At 36.6% G+C, this 22,442-nt stretch overlaps 1 protein-coding gene and 1 pseudogene across 3 annotated transcripts in view; one reads left to right on the top strand and one right to left on the bottom strand.

The window, feature by feature from the left end:
• The window catches only part of MNAT1 (MNAT1 component of CDK activating kinase), a 201,635-nt gene that overhangs the window by 23,289 nt on the left and 155,904 nt on the right, over nt 1-22,442 (top strand). Inside the window, exon 2 of one of the 3 annotated variants that reach the window (XM_034993192.1) lies at nt 2,577-2,632. The exons of the other annotated variants lie outside the window; for them this stretch is intronic. Within the exon in view, the coding sequence (XP_034849083.1) occupies nt 2,631-2,632 (2 nt within the window). The 5' untranslated portion in view covers nt 2,577-2,630. The remainder of the gene's footprint in view (nt 1-2,576; nt 2,633-22,442) is intronic. 3 annotated transcript variants of the gene reach the window in all.
• LOC118002752 lies at nt 21,982-22,091 on the bottom strand (annotated as a pseudogene).

Here is a 22,442-nt window from a genome sequence, read left to right as displayed (position 1 = left end):
CTAAGATGATGATTCAGTTAATGTAAAGGAATTCCATGTGTTAAATAATACAAACTACTCCTCCCGCCCTTTCTGGGCACCCATCTTGTTTTTCAAATTTTTTGAGAAACTTTCAGATATAGGACAAACAATAAATTTACTGGACAGTTAATACCATTCATTGTATGACTATTTGGATTTCATTTTTGGGAGGTTTATTAACATAGTTTAAGAAATTAATTATTAAAAACAAATGTATTGTGTAGATTCTTGTTAGAACTTAAAATATATTACAGTTGATATTTGAAACAAAAAAGAATAAACGTTTTTTAAGAAATAGGAAATGTTTTCAGATAATATGGAGAGAGTGTAGGGAATTACAGTTCAATAATAAAAACTAATGTTTGTAGGTAAATCAAGTTTGAGAGTTTCTGTTTTAATAAGTTGTTAAGGTTCAGTTTCAGAGATCTGTTTCTCTTATAGTAAACATTTTTAATATAGGAGCAGATCAGGGAAATGGTTTCCATATGCTTCTTGAGGTGTTAACAATGCACTTTTGGATTGGGAATGCAATATAAACCTAAACTACATTCTGGAAGGTGAGTGGAGGAGCATTTCAATGGTAATATGTACAAGAAACCCTTGTGCTTTGTGGATTTGTGACTTAGGGTTTTGTGAGTTTCTGGTACACAGAAATTACTCCCCCACAAAACTGGAGTCTAATACACCTTACTCTGTCTGGCCAACTTACAGCCTTAGTCTGGCCCAGAATTTTCTTTTACTACGGTTCATCCCTTTGGAATCTTTCTTGGATACACTTAACTTTTGAGAGAATTGAGGCCAGTTTTGGGGCCTGATCTCAGGGACATAAGATATATAAAACAATGAGGATGGTTAGGGGAAGCAAAACAAAACAAAAATCCAAGGGTTAATTCATCTGTCAGACCCTTCTGGGACTTCTAATGATCTTGGAGGCAAGAACAGTTAAGTTTTTGAATTATGACGAACTTTATCCTGCTTGAGGTTGAGTATATAGTATTATTACCTGTTTATTAAGAGCTCTAAAATATATCCACTTAAAAATAGAATGGTTGTCCTTAATGGTATTTGTAATTTTGAAGAGTTGCATTTTAATAATTTTCTTCTTGGTTGACTTTTAAAAGTCTTTGTTGACCTGTAAAAAAACTTTGTTATGATCTTTGTAAGTGATGTGATCCATAGAAACACAAGGAAAAATTCTAATGGGTTTTAGAGTTATATCTTTTAACAGGACTTTTCTAATCTTTCTTTCAGGATAACAACAAAGTCTTTCAAATGAAGGTGGGGCAAGAGAAGGATTAGAATAACCTAGGAAGTTTTTAAAGAGTACTATCACTCCTACAGAAATGCTTACTGTGTCCTAGACATAGTACTGAATGCTCTTTATTCATTATCTCATTTAATCTTTATAATAAGTCTAATTGGTAGGTACTGTTAATATCTTCTTTTTATGGATGTGGGAATTGAGGCTTAGAGACTTTAAGTAACTTGCCTGAGGTAACAAAACTAGTAAATGGCTCAGCCTGGATTCATCTAGGTCTAATTGGTGACAAATCTGCTTCTAAATCACCATGCTGAAATTTACTTCCCACAAACCCCTTTTGTCTTTCTCTTCTGTATCAGAATGGGGGTCAACGGCAAGGCCATACATTTTAAAAAAGTTACCCCAGTCCCCAAGGCTATAATGTTGAGTTTACATTAAAAATTTTTTTTTTGCATACAAAAGTATGTGTATAACATGTTTAGCTTAATAAATAATAAACGCCTGTGTACTTACCACCTAGAGTAAGAAATAGGATATTATAAAAAAAGAGAAGTAGGATTTTTTTTTTTTTTTAAAGATTTTATTTATTTGACAGAGAGAGACACAGCAAGAGAGGGAACACAAGCAGGGGGGAGTGGGAGAGGGAGAAGCAGGCTTCCTGCTGAGCAGGGAGCCCGATGCGGGGCTCGATCCCAGGACTCTGGGATCATGACCTGAGCCGAAGGCAGACGCTTAACGACTGAGCCACCCAGGTGCCCCGAGAAGTAGGATATTGTTGATGACATTGAAGACTTTGTCCTTTTTTAATTGTTATTTTATTTAAAAATTTTTAAATTAATTTTTAATTTTAAAAATTAAAAAATTAATTTTTAATTAAGTATTTAATTTTTATTTTATTATTTTTTAAAAATAAAAATAAAATAATAATTAAAAATAATTTTTATGCCTCAGGTGGGGCTGAACCCAAGACTCTGAGGTCAAGAGTTACTTGCTGTATGGACTGAGCCAGCCAGGAGTGCCAAGTTTTTAATTTTAATTCTGGTTATAATTAACATACAGTGTTATATTAGTTTCCAGTGTACAGTATTGTGATCAGCAGTTCTGTACATTACTCAGTGCTCATCATGATGAGTGTACTCTTTAATCACCATCACCTATTTGACCCATCCCTCCCACTGTCTGCCCTCTGTTAACCATGTCCTTTCTTTGTCATATTTCCTTCTTCTCCCATAGAGATGATTGCTACCCTGAATTTTGTGTTAATCATTCTTCCTTTTTTTTCTTTTCTTTATAGATTTGCTGCATATTGCTGGATCTCTAAGCAGTATATTATTTAGTTTTGAATTTTATGTAAGTGTATGTATTATATATATATGGGTTCTTTTTTTTAAAGATTTTTTTTTGTGGCAAAAAATAACATTAAATTTGCCATCTTTATCATTGTTAAGTGTCTAGTTTAGTAGTGGTAAGTATGTTTACATTGGTGTACCTGAGATTTCCATAATTTTTTCATCTTGCAAAACTGGAACTCTTATTGACACTCATTCTCACTTTTCCCACCCCCCCAGCCTTTACAGACACCTTTTTATTTTCTGTTTCTCTGATTTCGACTACTTTTGATACTTTATATAAGTGGAATCCAACAGTATTTGTCCTTTTGTGACTAGCTCATTTCACTTAGCATAATGTCCTCAAGGTCACCTGTTTTTAAGGCTCAGTTCCATTGTATGTATATACCATATTTTGTTTATTCATTCAACCATTGGTGGACATTTAGGTTATTTCCATATTTTGGTTATTGTGAATCATACTATAAATAACATGGTAGTGTGGATATCTCTTTGAGATTCTGATTTTAGTTCCTTTGGATATATATACCCAGAAGTGGGATTGCTGGATTATATGTTAATTTTTAATTTTTTGAGGAACCTCCATACTATTTTCCATAGTGACTGTACCATTTTACATCCCTACTAGCAGTGTACAAGGGTTATAGTTTATATATTGTTCTTTTTCAAGTTTGTTTGTTTAGCATTGTTTTTGAGTTGTACTTTTGAGAGTCATCCATGTTGATACATATTGTTGTAATTTGTTCCTTTTCACTGCTGTGTAGCATTCCACTGCATGACTATGCTATATTGCATTTTATTTATCCCATTCTGTTAATGGACATATGGGTTGTTTCTAAATTTATTTTTGCTATAGGAAATACTTGCATAACATTTCTGTACCTGTCTCCTGTGTGCACATGGTTAGGATTTCTCTAGGATATACCTAGATTAGAATTGTTAGGTCATAAAGCAGGTGCATGTTTAATTTTACTAGGAAATGCCTATCAGTTATCCAAAGAAGTTATACAGTCTTCCCTTTTATCAGTAGTTTGAAAATCTGGTTTTTATTATATATTTGCCAACGTTTGGTATTGTCAGACTTTAAAATTTTAAAAAATTTTCATATGTGAAACGGTTTTTCACTACAGTTATAAAATGTATTTCCCTAATCATCTTCTCATGCTTTTGGTAGTTTCTGGTTCCTTTTCTGTTAATGTATAATGTGAGAATTTGAGCACTTCTCAGTCCATCTTCATTGCTGTTGCCTTGTTTGGAGTACTTCATCTTTTTCTTAGGTTACAGTAATAGCCTATGACTTTGTTTATCTGCTTTTGTCCATACCGGCCAGAGTGATCTTTTTTTTTTTTTTTTTTTTTTTTGAGAGGGAGCAAGCGAGTGGGCACAAGCAGTGGAAGGCGGGGCCGGGGGGGGGGGGGGGGGGGGGGAAGTGCAGAGAGAGAGAGAGAATGTATTTTTTTTAAAAGATTTTTTTTTTATTTATATTAGAGAGAGCACAAGCAGGGCGAGGAACAGAGGGAGAGAAACAGGCTCCCCGTTGAGCAGGGAGCCTGACATGGGGCTCAATCCCAGGACCGAGATCATGACCTGAGTTGAAGGCAGATGCTTAACTGACTGAGCCACCCAGCACGCCGAGAGAGAATCTTTTTTTTTTTTTTTTTTAAGATTTTATTTATTTATTTGACAGAGATAGACACAGCAAGAGTGGGAACACAAGCAGGGGGAGCAGGGGAGGGAGAAGCAGGCTTCCTGCTGAGCAGGGAGCCCGATGTGGGGCTCGATCCCAGGACCTTGGGACCATGACCTGAGCTGAAGGCAGACACTTAATGACTGAGCCACCCAGGAGCCCCGAGAGAGAGAATCTTAAGCAGGCTCCACATTCAGCATGGAGCCTGCTGCAGGGTTTGATCTCAGGACTCTGAGATCATGACCTGAGCTGAAATCAAGAGTCGACACTTAACTAACTGAGCCACCCAGGCACCCCTAGAGTGATCCTTTAAATAAGTAATTTATATCACATCACTTCTCTGCTCTAAACTGCAGTAACTTCTCATTTCACATACAGTAAAAGCCAGAGTCCTCACAGTGTCTCTTCTGTCTTACATGATATTTCTCCAGCCTCTCTGATAGGCTTCCTGAGGGCAGGGATCTTTGTTTTGCTCCCTGAGGCATACCCAGTGCCTCCAACAGTGCCTGTCACATTAATGAATATTTATTGAATAAAGTTGAATCAGACAACTAAATAAATGCCCACTTTCTGTAGTGTGTAGATTTTCCTCAGAAATATTTTAGTTCTCTGAATAGGAATTTTCTATAAAACTGTAATAATGGGGAGTAATTTTATACTTGGTTTTAGTTATATACTGAAAGGTTTCATTTTTCCTTGTTGAACACTTATTTAGATGAATTAGAGAGCACATTTTTAAGGGATATAATATAACTTTTGTTTATATGTATTTTATAAAAGGATGATCAATAGGTACTTTTAAGATCAGAGCTAGGTATTTAGATCAGAAACTCTGATGGCATTATTGGTTTCATCACAGAGATAAGCTCATTTCATGTTAATCACAAATGAGACAATCTAATGGGTCTAAAAGTAAAAAGCCAACTTGGGAGTTCTTGGTTGTATTCTAGTGCAGGATGTGGAGTGCCAGAGTGCTGGGGAGAAATGAAGAGTAATTCCAAGGCTCTGGGTGGCTGAATAAACAAATGAAGAGAGGAAGGCAAAGTCCAGGAGCTATTGTTTTTAACCGGTTGAAATTGTGGTAGATGATAGAGAAACTTTGAAAGCTGGAGTTGTTATGTTTGTTACAGTGAGTGGAACTATATTTTACCAAGGTATTATATTCATTCAACCAATATTTGTCCTGAAATACAAGGCTTGGGGTATTAATAATTAGCATAACAAATGTGATCTCTGTGCTTGTGGAATAATCTAGTAGGAGGGAAAGATATTAAACACAAAAATTAACAAATATAAAATTATTGATTTTGATAAGTGGGCTCTAGAGAGCAGGATGTATATCATTTGGGGTTTAGTTAGGAAAACAAAAACCACCTTAGATATTTTAAGCCATTAGGAATTTAATACAGGCAATTACAAGCTTAGAAACCCACTAAAAGGACTGGAACAATAAGAGAAGGGAAACTGCTACATTCAGATGTCAGGAAGAGCTGGGGTTGTAGAAAAACTGCTGCTGCTTGTCCTAGTTTTGTATCAGTGAAATGTGCGATTCATAGGAGAACACCTGAAAGCTGTTAGTGAAACTTCAGGTGTAATCTGCGGACAGCCATATCCCTGTCCATTATTGCTGCTGAAGGAGCAATAGTGCTTCCACTGTCCTTTTGCCTTCCAAATCTTTTGCATATGCTTCTCAAGAGTTAGCGTCAAAAGTAGACTTGCTGCCAGAGATTTTGGAAAATGTAGTTCCCAGATTTTTAGTCTCCGGAAAGAGCATTGAATGATGAAAATGGTGTTGAGTTGCCATAAGATAATCTACCATAGTTAACTATGAGAGAAAATAACAGGGTACCAACTTTAGATTGGGAGGTAAAGAATGTGTCTGTAAAGAGGAGACATATCTGGTAGATAAGATCTTTTAAAATACGGAGAGATCAGTTTCTAACAAGAATTGTGGCTATTTTATGGCACAAGTAGAGGACTTAGCCTTAGATAGGAACAGGGACAGTTTTTCAATAAGAGCCTTTTTTTTTTTAAAGATTTTATTTATTTATTTGACAGAGAGAGAGACAGTGAGAGAGAGAACACAAGCATGGGGAGTGGGAGAGGGAGAAGCAGGCTTCTTGCTGAGCAGGGAACCCGGCACGGGGCTCGATCCCAGGACTCTGGGATCATGACCCGAGCTGAAGGCAGACACTTAATGACTGAGCCACCCATGTGCCCCTCAATAAGAGCCTTTCTGAACAGATACTTTTGGTTTCAGACTTGAGTAATAAGAAGAGATAGCCATAGGAAGATTGGGAAGAAGAGAGTTTTTGGTAGAGAAGACAAGTGCAGTTGTCCTAAAACTTGAATGACCTTGGCATGTTGGAAGGGCAGAAAGAAGACAAAAGTAGATTGATAGGACATGAAGCTGGAAAGTTAGGTAGGGGTCAGGTCACGTAGGGTCTTCAAGGTTCTTGGAATTGAATTTTGTGCTATTTAACATGAGATGCCATTGGATCATGAACAGGGAATGAAATGAGCCAATTTCCAATTTAAAGAGATTAATGTGGCTGTTCTATAGAGAATAAATTTTGGGGAAGGAGGCAAGTGAGGGTTGGGTTGATTCAGGAGAGGAAGAAAGTCGTAATGAGGGAGAAAGAGGAGAAAGTTGCAGAACTAAAGTATTTGAGTAGAGATTAAAAAATGAGATGCAGAGTGCAAGTGGAGAGGAGAGGTTGGCTCTAGATAAGAGCAGGGATGCTTTTTTCATTTTAACATAAAATAATACAGTTAATATGGTTAAAGAAGCAGACTGATAGAATTGGTGTCCAGAAATGAGGTGAGTTTTGTCTGATTACATCCCATATTAACATAGTATGAGGCTAGGTCACTAGCTATGATTAAAGTGAGAATAGGAAATGTTGGAAGTCTGAGGAGAGAAGAGAAAGTATGAAATCGTTTTCTCAGAGATTGGGAAAATGAATATACTTGGAAATTATAGAAGGAATGTCTGGCGATATTGAATGCTCATTTGAGATCTGTGGTGATAATTTTAGAGTGAATTCAGTCCATAGGGTTATGAGATGTTTTCCTCAGCAAAATTCAGAAGCTCAGATACAGGCATGGACTAGTGGATGGTTGGGTTCAATCACAGAGAGTAGAGAGAGTGACATGTGAGTTTAGTGTATTTGCAAAGGATAGGTTATAATACTAGATGCTGGAATGTAAGCTTGTGTAGGATCGGACCTTGAAGGGGGCGATGAATGGGGAAGAGTAGTAGGGTCAGTGGATGGGACCCTTGGGGTCAAAGGATAGAGTGATGGTACTTAATACAAGTCATCTGAAAGAAGAAGTGTTGTGAGAATAGGATGCTAGAAATAAAGAAATCAGAGATGTGTCTATTGATAATAGGGTTAAAGGTATGAGGGTGGGTGACTTAAGTGGGATGGGACAAGAATTCATTGGGGTTAAGGAAGTCAAGGAATTAGGTGCCTGGAATAATGGCTGGCTCATTTATGAGGATATTCAAGTTGCCAAAAATGATGATAGGAATAGTGGTTAACAGGAAGATTGTAAGCCAGATATAGAAAACTGTATTAGGGAAAAAGAAGAGTGGATACTGTTAAGGGAGTCCATAAGTGCAGGTAAAGATGGTGAGATTCACAACAGTATGGCACTGGTTGAAGCATGTGGACCATGTGAATAGATATTGGGACTACTGTGGATCATATTCATCATTCTGTGGAGGACATGAGAATTGAGTGTGATCATGACAGGAAAAAAAGGTATACTGCATTTGAGATAGTTTAAGGGATTGCATAGTGTTTAAAAAATTAATTTGGGTAATTGAGGAAGTGGGAGTGTGCTTATTTAGCTTTAGGGAATTAGCTCTCTAAGATATGTGTTCATTCTCTATATAATCCCATTTTGACACTAATGCATGTAAAATTATGTTTTTGGTGGTAGGTATGCCAGTTGGTTGGAGATACTTTTTGTTTATATAATTTTTGGGTGGAGTCCAAATGATCCAAATGAAAGTATTTGATTTAATAATGTATTTTCTGCATACTTTTATTATTTATTTATTTTTAAAAGATTTTATTTATTTGAGAGAGAGAGCACAAGTAAGGGGAGTGGCAGAGGGAAGGGGAGAAGCAGGCTCCCCACTGAGCAGGGAGCCCGATGTGGGGCTCGATCCCAGGACCCTGGGATCATGACCTGAGCCGAAGGCAGACACTTAACAGACTGAGCCACTCAGGCGCCCCTTCTGCATACTTTTAAAACTTACTTACCACTGTTATTCTTTACCTTTTATGAAGGACTTTTTTAATATTCGTGTGGTTCATCTGGTAAAGTCCTCTTTTTTTCCTCCCCATTCTCATTCCATAGTAAATATTGGGAAGTTTATGGTTATTTCTATGCCAATAGCTTTTATGTTTATAGCTAGTTGATTTTATGGTCTGTTATTATGCCATCAAAGTGCCCAACTGAAAATAAAAAGTTGCATTGAGAATGCATATTATCTATGGAAGCATATTCTAGTGGAAAGATTAGGCTGAGAAAGTAGACTTAGTAAGTTTAATGTCCATACAAATGTTTAGATAGTTGTGCCTAGTCTGCTGAGTTTAATGGGCTGGGTTTAGGACTATACTGAAGAAATCTGAGAGTTCATTTTTTGGCAGTAGCCCAAGGATTGCACACAGGTCTCAAGGTCTTTGCTGAACCTAAACTGATGATACTGGGTTTGTTTTGATTCTTTATAAGATCCTTATTAATTTTTCAGCCCAGTTTCTGCGTTATGCTCATTCTGCCCAGACACTTTCAGTGATTTAGTTTTGGCTGCAAATCTTTTTTTTTTTTTTTTTAAGATTTATTTATTTGAGAGAGAGAGAGAGCATGCATGAGCCAGCACGTAGAGGGGGAGGGGCAGAGGAGGAGGGAGAGAGAGAAAATCTCAAGTAGACTCCTTGCTGAGCGCAGAGCCTAATGTGGGTGCTCAGTCTCACGACCCTGAGATCATGACCTGAGCCGAAGGCAGACACTTAACCAGCTGAGCCACCCAGGCTCCCCTCCATTAGTCTTTATACCATACCTATTGTCTGGTTATTTTGGATCCTTGGGTTCAGAGGACACCAGGGAAGAAAAGGAGTCATCTTTCTGGCAAGAGTAATTGATTCTGATCATCATCACAATGAGGACAGGGTAGAGTATGTCTGGCATTCAAGGGATTCATTGGAGTGTCTCTTGGTGCTCCCAATTCTGTTATTATAGTAAATGTGTAAGTACAGCAGGCACAGCGTAAACAGAGAATGGTAAACAGGGGTTCAGATCCCTTAAGAGTAAGGGTCTGGGTCAGCTTGGTAGCAGGCTGCCTAGATCAGCAGAGGTGCTAGTGGAGGGTGAGGAGAATTTAGAGCGGAATGATGAGGATAAGTTTTGGCCAGGAAATCAATGGCAGCATTGGGGCTGTAGTTTGTCCCTTTCTCTAGGAAGTTTCCCATGGAAATAAAGTAAGTAGAATCCTTAAGAGCTGTTCCCAGCTAGGGAATTTATTTAAGAAGCAAGTAGATTTGCATGGTATAATTTACCTGTTCATATAGTCCACCCATTTTTCTGTAGCATTGTTTGTGTTACTCATTTATAGAACCTCTAAATATAGTTTGAATATTATCTTTTATGTGTGATGAAAAAGTAACTTCCTCAGCTGTGGTGAGTTTTTTAGTAGTATTGTGTCCCTCTCCCCATATAGAAGTTTTTAATTTTGATAAAATGAAATTTATTGGTCTCCTATATTTGTTAAAGTTTTTTAGTCACTTTTAGGAAATTCTGCTCTGATGTCCTAATTATATTCTCTTATAATTTCTTAAATTTAAAGCTTTCACTTTCATGTTTAGATCATTTATTCAAACAGAATTTCTTTTTGTGTACAGTCTAAGAGATAGGGATCTAGTCTCCCACCCCTTTCATCTAGCAAGTCAGTGGTGTCCCGACCATTTATTGAGTCGTCATTCCTTTACAGATCATTGATTTGTAATACTATTTCTTTCATATGCTAGATTCCCAGGTATACATGGAATTTCTTTTTTTTATCTTGTTTCTTTAACTAAAGTATATTTGATTCTTGAAGTGTGCTGGTCCATTAGTGGTACATGAATCTATGGACATCTTTCTGGGATGTCAAATTTACCTAAAGAATATGAAAAAAATTTTGAGTAATTGAATTACTAATAATTACTTAAGGTGTTTCTTCAGTGAAAATAAATAGGATTATATTATGGAGACAAATTGAACATTTATAAATTTTTAAGATAAAATATATAATTCGAAGAAATGTTGACTTTGTGGGAGACCATTTGAGCCTGTGTCCGCAGTCTTCCAGGAGATATATTTTTCTCTGCCATTTGAGAGTACTTTGGTGGCAAAGGGTAAGAGATTACCTTGCACGCTTACATGAATTCTTGTTTTTTCCCCTTAAAAGTGTTATATTTATTGATCTGTGTATAAATTGTGAGTACTGATACCTTTGTTCTTGCTGTGATTTCTGCCTGGAATATCATCCTTCTTTTGTACTTCACAGCCATCAGATTTTTCAAGTTCCATCTCTTTTCAGCCTGTTTCCTGAGTCCTTTCCCATTGGTAATCCTTGATACTGGCTTTTGGTCCTTATTGGTCATTCCTTGCAGTAAATACTAGTTTTAATAGCTGATATTTATTGAGAGTGTACTATGCCTGATATATTTCTAACATTTTTATCTGCATTAATGGGTATAAATGTTACCAAGTCTGTGAATCCAGGTCATACATCCCCTTCCCCATCAATCCCAATCCCTGGAAGGTATTATTTTTCTTTTTCACAAGGAAATTGAGGCACAGTGAGGGTTAATAATTTGTCTAGGGTTGCAGGCCTAGCAAATGACTAAAGGAGGCAAAATGGCTCCCACAATCTGTGTACTTAACCATGCTTTCCTTCCTTCTCAGTTGTGCAATAATTAATCAATTGTTCAAGGAGTGAATCTACTATTTTTACACTTAGACACAAACTTGTCCTATTGTTTTATGGGTGTGTCCTCTTGCTTAACTACGTAGTATATACCTGAAGATAGTGATCAAATCTTATACTTCTTTATAATTTTACTTTAAACTTTAGGTAGAACCACTGCATATAATAAGTGCCCAGTAGATGTTTGTAGATAAGGGTCTGGTAGTGAATTCAGTTTGACCCTTAGACTTGCCATAGAGTAAAATAAACCTTATAATTCATTGTCAAATGGATCTAAGTCTTTTCATGTTAAGTAGTTACCTGATGGTTTGGCTGTTCTATCACCAAAGATAGCACTGTGAGATACCCTGGTTCGGGGGTGGTGGGGCTTGGCTAGATTTGTAACATTTCATTGGTAGAAAGATATGCTTAGAAATTAGGTGAGACATATTTCTGGCCTGCACTTAAATTATGATCTTTTTAAAAAATATTTATTTATTTATTTGAGAGAGAGCGAGAGAGCTGCGTGAGCGAGTGAGAGGGTGAGAGGCAGAGGGAGAGGGAGAGAATCCTCAAGCAGACTGCAATGACCAAGGAGCCTGACACAGGGCTGGGTCCCAAGACCCTGAGATCATGACCTGAGCCGAAATCAAGAGTCAGTGCTTAACCAACTGAGCCACCCAGGTGCCCCAGCTTATGACCTTTGACAAGTCCTTTTGTTTTACCACCTGTAGAAATGGGAAAATCTAGCTTAGCCTTTATTTTGTATAGACTTTAAAGCTTTCTGGAAGAAAAGTTGTATGCATTCAAAGTAGTATCATATTCTTATACTTTGTTATAATAACTTATATGATGTTATGTTGGTACAAATTCAAAAGAATGTATTATCAGCATAGCTTTGCTTTTATTTTTAGTATGAGAAATTTAAGATTAAGAAACGAAGTTCTTAAAAAAAAAGTTTTTAGTAAAATAACTTTTTCTTCTGAAGGAACCTCTTCTCTATATGCCCATATATATGTGTGTGTGTACATATGTGTGTTGCTATGTATATATACTGAAATATATGTTTTTAAATGTTTTTAAAAACAATTTTTAAAAATGCTGAATATAATATATTTTTACTGGGCAAAAATTATTATATAAACTTTTGAGGAGATTCTGGGGGGCTGTGTCTTATTATTATTTGTATTGCTAACTCCATCTGTCATAGCATCTTCTATATCACTTCCCTATAATACAATACCATATGTTACACTTGATGGAATTTAAGTGTTAAGGAAAAGTCTATAGTATATAAAGTTTGTAATTATAGGTGATATGGAAAAGTTAAACTAATAATCATCAGTTATATTGAAAAAATGTATTTATTCCTATTTAGAAAAAGAAAAATTAACAACCTTTGTAACAACTCAAGGTATCTAGAATTATCAAACTTGGAAGAAACCTTAAATATTTTATAAATGAGTATTTGACTTCCTCAAAGTTCCCCGTATGATAAGAGACAGCTGGAATGGCAGCCTAGGTTTTCTGATTGCCAGTGCAGATCTAATTATATCATCGTGTCTTTAATAAGTGACTTTTATGTGGTCAGTCATAGCTTTATCTTTTTAAAGAAATGGATTCTAGAGTAAAAGAATTATCTTTGTAAGAAAACTAACTTTCATGTGGTAAATGCTGGATTTATTATTTAAGGAAATGCATTCTAGAATAAAAAAACATCAGTGGCTTGATCTTAGGGCATGTAGGTAGTTCTCATAGTGCTTTCACATATGTCTTTCATTTGAATAACATTTCTGGGAGAGAGTTAATTTAGGGATTATTGCTTTTATGGGTAAGGTAATTGAAGACTGTTTTTGAAAGGTCATTTAGGTAGTATATAATTTTAGATGCTTTTGTTTGTAAATAATAGGAAACTCAACTCAAACTATCTTAAAGAATTTATTGACCTGTTACTGAAAAGTACAGCTGTAGATAAGGCTTAATCCAGTAGCTCAATAATGTAACGATTATTTTGTTCATTCTATATCTTGGCTTCTATTTTCTCTTCACAGTGCCATCTTTTTTTTTTTTTCTTTAAAGATTTTATTTATTTGACAGAGAGAGACACAGCGAGAGAGGGAACACAAGCAGGGGGAGTGGGAGCGGGAGAAGCAGGCTTCCCGCTGAGCAGGGAGCCCGATGTGGGGCTCGATCCCAGGACCCCGGGCTCATGACCTGAGCCAAAGGCAGATGCTTAACGACTGAACCACCCAGGCGCCCCCACAGTGCCATCTTTCTAAGTTTGCATCTAGATAAACAAAATAGTTGCTTTATCTTACAGGCTTAGAGGGAATGACAGGAACCCAAAGAATAAGAAAACACTAATTTGAAAAGATACATGCACCCCTATGTTTATTGCAGCATTATTTATAATAGCCAAATTGTGGAAGCAGCCCAAGTGCCCATTGATAGCTGAATGGATAAAGAAGATGTTGTGAGCATGTGTGTGCACGCACACACACGAATGTTACTCAGATAAAAAAATGAATCTTGGCATTTGCAACAACGTGGGTGGAGCTGGAGAGCATAATGCTAAGCAAAGTCAGTCAGAGAAAGACAAATACTGTATGATTTCACTCATATGTGGAATTTAAGAACCAAATGAACAAAGGAAAGAGAGAGAGAGAAACCAAAAAACAGACTTTTAATTATAGAGAACAAGCAGATGGTTACCAGAGGGGAGGTGGGTAGGGGTATGGTGAAATAGGTGAAGGGGATTAAGAGTACACTTATCTTGATGAGCACTGGGTAATATATAGAATTGTTGAATCACTATATTGTACACCTGAAACTAATATAACACTGTGTATTAACTATATTGGAATTAAAATTAAAAAGAAAAATAAAAGGTATGATGGGAAGCTTTTTTCCCTGCTATTTTCTCTCCTAATATTTCACTGGGGCATATTGGGTTGCTTGCTTATCTTCAACCAACCATACTGTTAAAGAGGATGGCATTCACTGATAGGATTAAGCCAGTCAGTGATCACCTCTTGATTTAGGAGTGAGATCAAACTCATCCAAATTGTGTGATTGGGAAATTCATAGTCTTACTAGTTTATAAAAGGAGAAGGTTTGCCTTGATATCTGGAGAGGCAAACAAAAGATGCCCCCCCCCATTCCCGCAGCAAGCTAATATTAGAGTAAGAATCCAGGTTTTTCATTCTTTGTTGAAAATGGTAAATGAATACATAAACTTGATCTTATAGTAAGAATATATAACTTCAGTTTCTAAGTTTTTTTATCGATGTGAAATTCATATTATGTAACATTAACCATTCTAAAGTGAGCAGTTCAGCAGCATTTTGTACATTTAAAATGTTGTGCAACCACTACCTCTATCTACTTCTGAAACATTTTCATCACTATAAAAGAAAACCCTATACCCATTAAGCAGTTACTCCCTGTTTCCGCATCCTCCCCAGTACCTGGTAACCACTAATCTGTTTTCTGTCTCTATGGACTTAACCTATTCTAGATATTTTATGTGTCTGCCTCTTCGTGTAGCATAATGTTTTCAAGGTTCATCCAAATTGTAGCATGTATCAATACTTCACTTTTTTATGGTTGAATAATTCCATTGTGTGTGTGTGTGTATATGTATATGTATATACACCACAGTTTGTTTCTCTGTTCATACGTTGGTGGACATCTGGGTTCTGTCCTCCTTTTGGTTATTGTCAGTAGAACTGCCACAAACATGTTTGTATATGCATTTGTTTGAGTACCTATTTTCAGTCCTTCTGAGTATACACCTAGGAGTGGAATTGCTAGGGAATATAGTAATTCTATATTTAACTTTTTGAGGAACGATCAAAAAGTTTTCCACAGCATCTGAACTATTTTTCATTCCTACCAGCAATGTATGAGGGTTCCAGTTTTTCCATATCCTCAGCAACACTTGTTATTGTTCTTTTCTTTTTCTTTCTTTTTTTTAAATAGCCATCCTAGTGGATGTGAAGTGACATTGCATTTCCCTAATGTCTAATGATGCCTAAAATGTTTTCATGTTTTTGTTGGGCATTTGTATATCTGTTTTGGAGAAATTTCTGTTCACATCTTTGTCCATTTTTTAATTAGGTTGTTTGCTTTTTGGTTGTTGAGCTGTAATAGTTCTTTATATGTTCTAGATATTACACACATACCAGATATATGATATGCAGATATTTTTCCCATTCTGTAGGTTGTCTTTTCACTTTTTTGATAATGTCCTTTGATGCACTAAATTTTTAAATTTTAATGAAGTCCACTATAGCTTATTTTTTTTTCTTTTGTTGTTCGTGCTTTTGGTGTCATATCTAAGAATCCGTTGCCAAATCCGAAGTCATGAAGATTTTCTCTTAGGTTTTCTTCTAAGAGTCTTTCTTCCAGGAGTTTATCTGTTATATTTAGGTCATTGGTCCACTTTTTTTAAAAAAGATTTTATTTATTTATTTATTGGAGAGCGAGCGAGAGAGAAACAGCATGAGAGAGGAGAGGGTCAGAGGGAGAAGCAGGCTCCCCGCTGAGCTGGGAGCCCGACGTGGGACTCGATCCCAGGACCCTGGGATCATGACCTGAGCCGAAGGCAGTCGCTTAACCAACTGAGCCACCCAGGCGCCCGGTCATTGGTCCACTTTGAGTTAATTTTTGTATATAGTGTGAAGTAGGAGTCCAATTTCATTCTTTTGCATGTGGATATAACTTTGATTTTTAAAATAATAAATTAATATTTTTAAGGTAAATTTTTTACAAACATTTCTGCTATATTATTTGTAAGTGTACAATTACAATTTATAAAATTTATAATTTTTTATCTGTATAATTAGATGTAATAGGTAAGAATATCGCATAAGATAGCTTATTATTCACTGGTGTTTTATGTAGAATGAGTAGTAAAGTTTCTTCACTTTAAGAACGTTTCAGAAAGCTATTTTGTATTTTGTCATAAAAATAATACTTCAGGGGCACCTGGGTGGCTCAGTCACTAAGTGTCTGCCTTTGGCTTAGGTCATGATCCCAGGATCCTGGGATCGAGCCCCACATCGGGCTCCCTGCTCTGCGGGAAGCCTGCTTCTCCCTCTCCCACTCCCCCTGCTTGTGTTTCTTCTCTCGCTGTTTCTCTCTCTCTAATAAATAAATAAAATCTTAAAAAAATAATACTTCATATTTGAAGATAAAAGGGCCAATGTTAATATAGATTATCTTTAGAATTAATTTCAAAACAGCAATGAGCAAGTGTGAAGAAATAGGTGATTTTGGGGCACCTGGGTGGCTCAGTCTGTTGGGCGTCTGCCTTCTGCTCAGGTCGTGGTCCCAGGGTCCTGGGATCGAGCCCCGCATCGGGCTCCCTGCTTGGCGGGAAGCCTGCTTCTCCCTCTCCCACTCTCCCTGCTTGTGTTCCCTCTGTTGCTGTGTCACTCTCTGTCAAATAAATAAAATCTTTAAGAAAAAAAAAAAGAAATAGGTGATTTTATCTTAAATTCTTGAAAATAAAGTTGTTGGGTTTTTTTTTTCTTTTTTTGCCTAGCTATTGTATCTTTGAAAGAAACAAATCTTCAAAGTTTTGATAATGTAAACGCAGGCATCAGCTATAACCTTACTGAGGTTTCCTTCTTCATGTTGAGTTCTAAATACTTAGATATTTCCATCCTTAGTCTAGGCCTTTTATGAAAAAAAAGTCTTAAATTCTGTTGGCTACATATATTTGAATAATTGGGCAAATCACTAAGCTAGCTTTTACTAATGGAGTTAGTAAACTTACCCTCTCATATTCTAAAAACTCAAGAATACTTATCAAAAGTAATGCTTATTTGTATTCAATATTAAAAATTTTTTTTCTAGAGGTAATTGTTTTAATTTAACTTTAAATGGTTTTTGAGAAATACTTTTCCCATAAATACCTGTCATAGAATATGCTCGTGGTGTCACTGAAAATGGAAGAAATATGCACCAATTTTATAGAAATACCAGAATTCAGGATATTGAAAGTTGCTGAAAATTTAAATACGTGGAGGGGTACCTGGGTGGTTCAGTTGGTTAACTGTCTGACTCTTGATTTCAGCTTAGGTCATGATCTCAGGGTTGTGAGATTGAGATCCATTTTGGGCTCTGCCCTGGGCATGGAGCCTGCTAAGATTCTCTCTCCCTCTCCCTCTGTGCCCGCCCCTTTACTGCTCACATGCGCATGTGCATGCACTTTCTCTCTCTCAAAAAAAAAAAAAGGTAAGTGGAAAATATTGTGTCTGGATAGTTTAGGAATTGTTTGGTCAGATGGAAAGGACTTGATAAATGTAGAGATACAGCTAACAATTGTTGAGCATTTACTATGTGCCAGAGACTGGTTTAAGTTCTTTTATATATAATAACTCATTTCATTAAGTTGATTATTGGATGGCCATTTGGTTTTTAAAAGGCTTGAGTTTTCTTTTTATTACTGAAATTAAAAAAAAAATCGTCTCTACTATTCAAAAAGTAAAAGTTACTTACAAATTTAAAATATGACATGGGTTTTAAAACAATCTGAGGAATAGGTCTCGAGCTTGTCTGTTATTTTATTGAGTTTCTCTAGTATTTATTGGATATTTAAAGTGATTAATTGAAAATGTTAATAAATGTTGAGCAAACATTGGTATACTTGCTTTCTAGAAACAAAAATGTTAACATTATTATTGCTTTATAGACTTAATTTTTTTAGAGCAGTTTTATATTTATAACAAGAATTGGGAAGAAGGTGCAGAGATTTCTCATATAGCCGTTATCAGCATCGTTCATCAGAAATGGTACATTTTTTTTTTTTTTTTTTTTTTTTTACCAAGGATGAACGTACATTGATACATCATTATCATCCAGAGTCCATAGTTTTCTTTAGGATATACTCTTGATGTTGTACATTCTGTGGGTTTGGACAAAACTGTAATGACATATATCCATCATTATAATACCATATAGAGTTTTTTCACTGCTATAAAAATCTTCTTCCCTCTGCCAACCACAACCTCTGTTCTTATTGTCTTGAATTTTGCTTATTTTAGAATGTCATATAGTTTTAATCATACTGGGTAGGCTTTTCAGATTGACTTTTTTCAGTTAGTAACATGCATTTAAGTCTTTTCATGGCTTGATAGCTCTTTTCTTTTTAGTACTGAATAATATTTTATCATCTGGATATACCACAGTTTATGCATCCATTCACCTACTGAAGGATATCTGGGTTGCTTCCAAGTTTTGAAATTACTCCTGCTTTCTTTTGATTAGTGTTAGCACAGTATATTTTTCACCATTTATTTACTTTTAAAGTGTCTTTGTATTTAAAGTGAGTTTCTTGTAGATAGCATATAGTTGGGCCTTGTGTTTTGATCTACTCTGACAATCTCTTTTTTAATTAAAAAAAATTTTTTTTATAGGTCATGGTATTTCTTTTAATTTAAATTCAATTAATTAACAAATAACGTATTCTTGGTTTCAGAGGTAGAGTTCAGTGATTCATTAAGCTTATATAAATACCCAGTGCCCATTACATCACGTGCCCTTCTTAATGTCCATTACCCAGTTACCCCATCCCCCTACCCCCTCCCCTCCAGCCACCTTGGGTTTGTTTCCTATGATTAAGAGTCTCTTATGGTTTGTTTCCCTCTCTGATTTCGTCTTGTTTTATTTTTTCCTCTCTTCCCCTATGATCCTCTGTTTTGTTTCTTAAAATTCACATATGGGTGATATATGATAGTCTTTCTCTGATTGACTTATTTTGCTTAGCATAATACCCTTTAGTTCCATCCATGTCGCTGCAAATGGCAAGATTTCATTTTTTGATGGCTGAGTAGTATTCCATTGTATATATACATAGTTCTTTATCCATCTGTTGATGGACATCTGGGCTATTTCCATAGTTTGGCTATTGTGGACATTGCTACTATAAACATTGGGTGCAGGTGCACCTTTGGGTCACTACATTTGTATCTTTGGGGTAAATACCCAGTAGAGCAATTGCTGGGTCATAGGGTAGCTCTATTTTCAACTTTTTGAGGAACCTCCATACTGTTTTCCAGAGTGGCTGCACCAGCTTGCATTCCCACCAACAGTGTCAGAGGGTTCCCCTTTCTCTGTATCCTCACCAACATCTGTCATTTCCTGACTTGTTAATTTTAGCCGTTCTGACCGGTGTGAGGTGGTATCTCATTATGGTTTTGATTTGTATTTCCCTGATGCCATGTGATGTTGAGCATCTTTTCATGTATCTGATGGCCATTTGTATGTCTTCTTTGGAGAAATGTCTGTTCATGTCTTCTGCCCATTTCTTGACTGGATTCTTTGTTTTTTTGGTTTTGAGTTTGAGAAGTTCTAAAGATCTTGGATACTAGCCCTTTATCTGATATATCATTTGCAAATATCTTCTCCCATTCTGTCAGTTGTCTTTTGGTGTTGTCGACTGTTTCCTTTGGTGTGCGAAAGCTTTTTATCTTGATGAAATCCCAGTAGTTCATTTTTGCCTTTGTTTCCCTTGTCTTTGGTGATGTGTCTAGGAAGAAGTTGCTGTGGTTGAGGTCACAGAGGTTGCTGTTGTGTTCTCTAGGATTTTGACAGATTCCTGTCTCACATTTAGGTCCTTCTTCCATTTTGAGTCTATTTTTATGTGTGGTGTAAGGAAATGGTCCAGTTTCATTCTTCTGCATGTGGCTGTCCAGTTTTCCCAACACCATTTGTTGAAGAGACTGTCTTTTTTCCATTGGATATTCTTTCCTGCTTTGTCTAAGTCTAGTTGACCATAGAGTCGAGAGTCCCTTTCTGGGTTCTCTATTCTGTTCCATTGATTTATGTGTCTGTTTTTGTGCCATTACCACACTGTTGTGATGATCACAGCTTTGTAATAGAGCTTGAAGTCCGGAATTGTGATGCCACCAGTTTTGCTTTTCTTTTTTAACATTCCTTTGGCTATTCAGGGTCTTCTGTACACATTTTAAGATTATTTGTTCCAGCTCTGTGAAAAAAGTTGATGGTATTTTGATAGGGATTGCACTGAATGTGTAGATTGCTCTAGGTAGCATAGACATTTTAACAGTATTTGTTCTTCCAATCCATGAACATGGAACGTTTTTCCATTTCTTTGTGTCTTCCTCAGTTTCATTCATGAGTATTCTATAGTTTTCTGAGTACAGATCCTTTGCCTCTTTGGTTAGGTTTGTTCCTAGGTATCTTATGGTTTTGTGTGTAATTGTAAATGGGATCGACTCCTTAATTTCTCTTTCTTCTGTCTCATTGTTAGTGTATAGAAATGCAGCTGATTTCTGTGCATTGATTTTATATCCTGGGGCAATAGTTTTAACAAGATGTATGCAGATGTGCCTGTGAAATGAGACCTGCAGATGCTGTCATAGGCACTAGGGGCTGTGTGGGCGGGGTGTGCAATTTGAACAAGCTACAACTCAGGTTTCCATAGGGACTGGTGCGCCACTATGGCTGCCAGAACTGAGGACCCATCAAGGTGGTTGGGTGATGTTGTGGTGTCAAGGTTTGCCCAGGTCTTCTGGGGAGGAACCCAGAGCGCCTGGACTGATGGAAGCATGACTAGAAAGGGCCATCTGCTGAAGCATGAGAGGGTGGGTCTTGGTGTAAGCAAGTTAGGTAGTGAGTGTTGGCACACTTGTTCCTGTAGGTGGCTGTGTGTTTATGCTTAGGGGCAGGGGAGGGAGAAGGTGCCTGATAGCTCCTTTGTTCCTGGCGGGGTCTTCCTATGATCCCTGCCCCTCCAGGATACCCTCTGAGATGAGTAAATAGCTCTCTGTCCTATATGCCACAGGCATTTTTCAAACTGCTGATTGTACACTGTATCTCCATGAGCTGTTTGTTGTGCTATCTCTTTCAGTGTGAGGACTCACTTGCTATGCCCTTTGGTCTCTCCCTGAACCAAGCTTGCTGATTTTTGAAATTTCAGGTTTTAGGTCCCTGTGGTTATAAGAACTCAGGAGGGGTCCCTGGCTGCCTCAGTTGGAAGAACATGAGACTCCTGATCTGGGGGTCTTAAGTTCAAGTCCCATGTTGGATGTACAGACTACTAAAAAAATAAATAAAACTTAAAAATAAAGAAGAACATATGAAAGTTGGCTCTTCTTGTTTATAAAGCCAAATATTATGGGACTTTGTCTTCCTGGTCCAGGCTCCCTGGTGTAATAGTCTCTTTCTCACTTCTCTTTCTGTGGGCAGCTCCCTCCAACCCCCAGATGTAGCAGTCCTTTTGGCTCCCCTTCATGTCTCTGCCCTTCCTATCCTCTTTGATGTGGCCTCTACCTTTAGTTGTGGAGTTTTTCCTGCCAGTCTTAGGGTTGTTTTCTGTGTTATTTATGCTGATGTGAGTGTTTTTTAGTTGTATTCATGGGACGAGGTGAGCTTAGGGTCCTCTTACTCCACCATCTTCCCAGCCTCTGTCTGTTGTGGTTTTAAATGAGCATTTTATGTGATTCCACTTTCTCTTCCTTAGCATATCAGTCTTATACTTCTTTTTTTTACTTTTGATAGTAGCTGCCCTAGAGTTTACAATAATACATTTACAACTAATCCAAATCCACTGTCACATAACACTATACAACTGAGCAGTAGTGTGAGTCTTATAATAACAAAATAATTCCAGTTCCTTCCTCCTATTTCTTGTATTATTGCTATTGTTCATTACACTTATATATAATCATACATAGGCACATATATATGCACATAATATATATACATAAGTTTACATAATCAGATATGTTATTGCTGTTTAGAATAATACACTTGATCTTAGCCAAAAGGCTGAGAAGCGATCAATTAAGAATAACAAAGTTATTATTTTACCTTCATCTATTTCTTCTCGAGTGCTCTTCTTTTACTTATGTAGAGATCAGAGTTTCTGGCCCATTATTTTTCTTTCTCTAAAGAATATTTTTTAACACTTCCTACTAGACAGGTCTATTGGCAATAAATTTTTTCAGTGTTTGATAAAGTATTCATTTTTTTCTTCACTTTTAAAGGGTAATTTTGCAGTGTAGTGAATTCTAGGTTGGAGGTGGTTTTCTGTAAACACCTTAAATATTTCACTTATTTCTCTTGCATGTTTTGGGGAGAAGTTGAATGTAATTCTTATCATTGTTCCTGTATAAGTGAGGTGTTTTACCC

The sequence above is a fragment of the Mirounga leonina genome, unplaced genomic scaffold (assembly GCF_011800145.1).
Source record: "Mirounga leonina isolate KUSES-001 unplaced genomic scaffold, KU_Mleo_1.0 Mir_82, whole genome shotgun sequence".
Taxonomy (NCBI): Eukaryota; Metazoa; Chordata; class Mammalia; order Carnivora; family Phocidae; genus Mirounga; species Mirounga leonina.
Note: the sequence above shows the minus strand (reverse complement) of the source record. Positions and strands in the feature narration are given on the sequence as shown.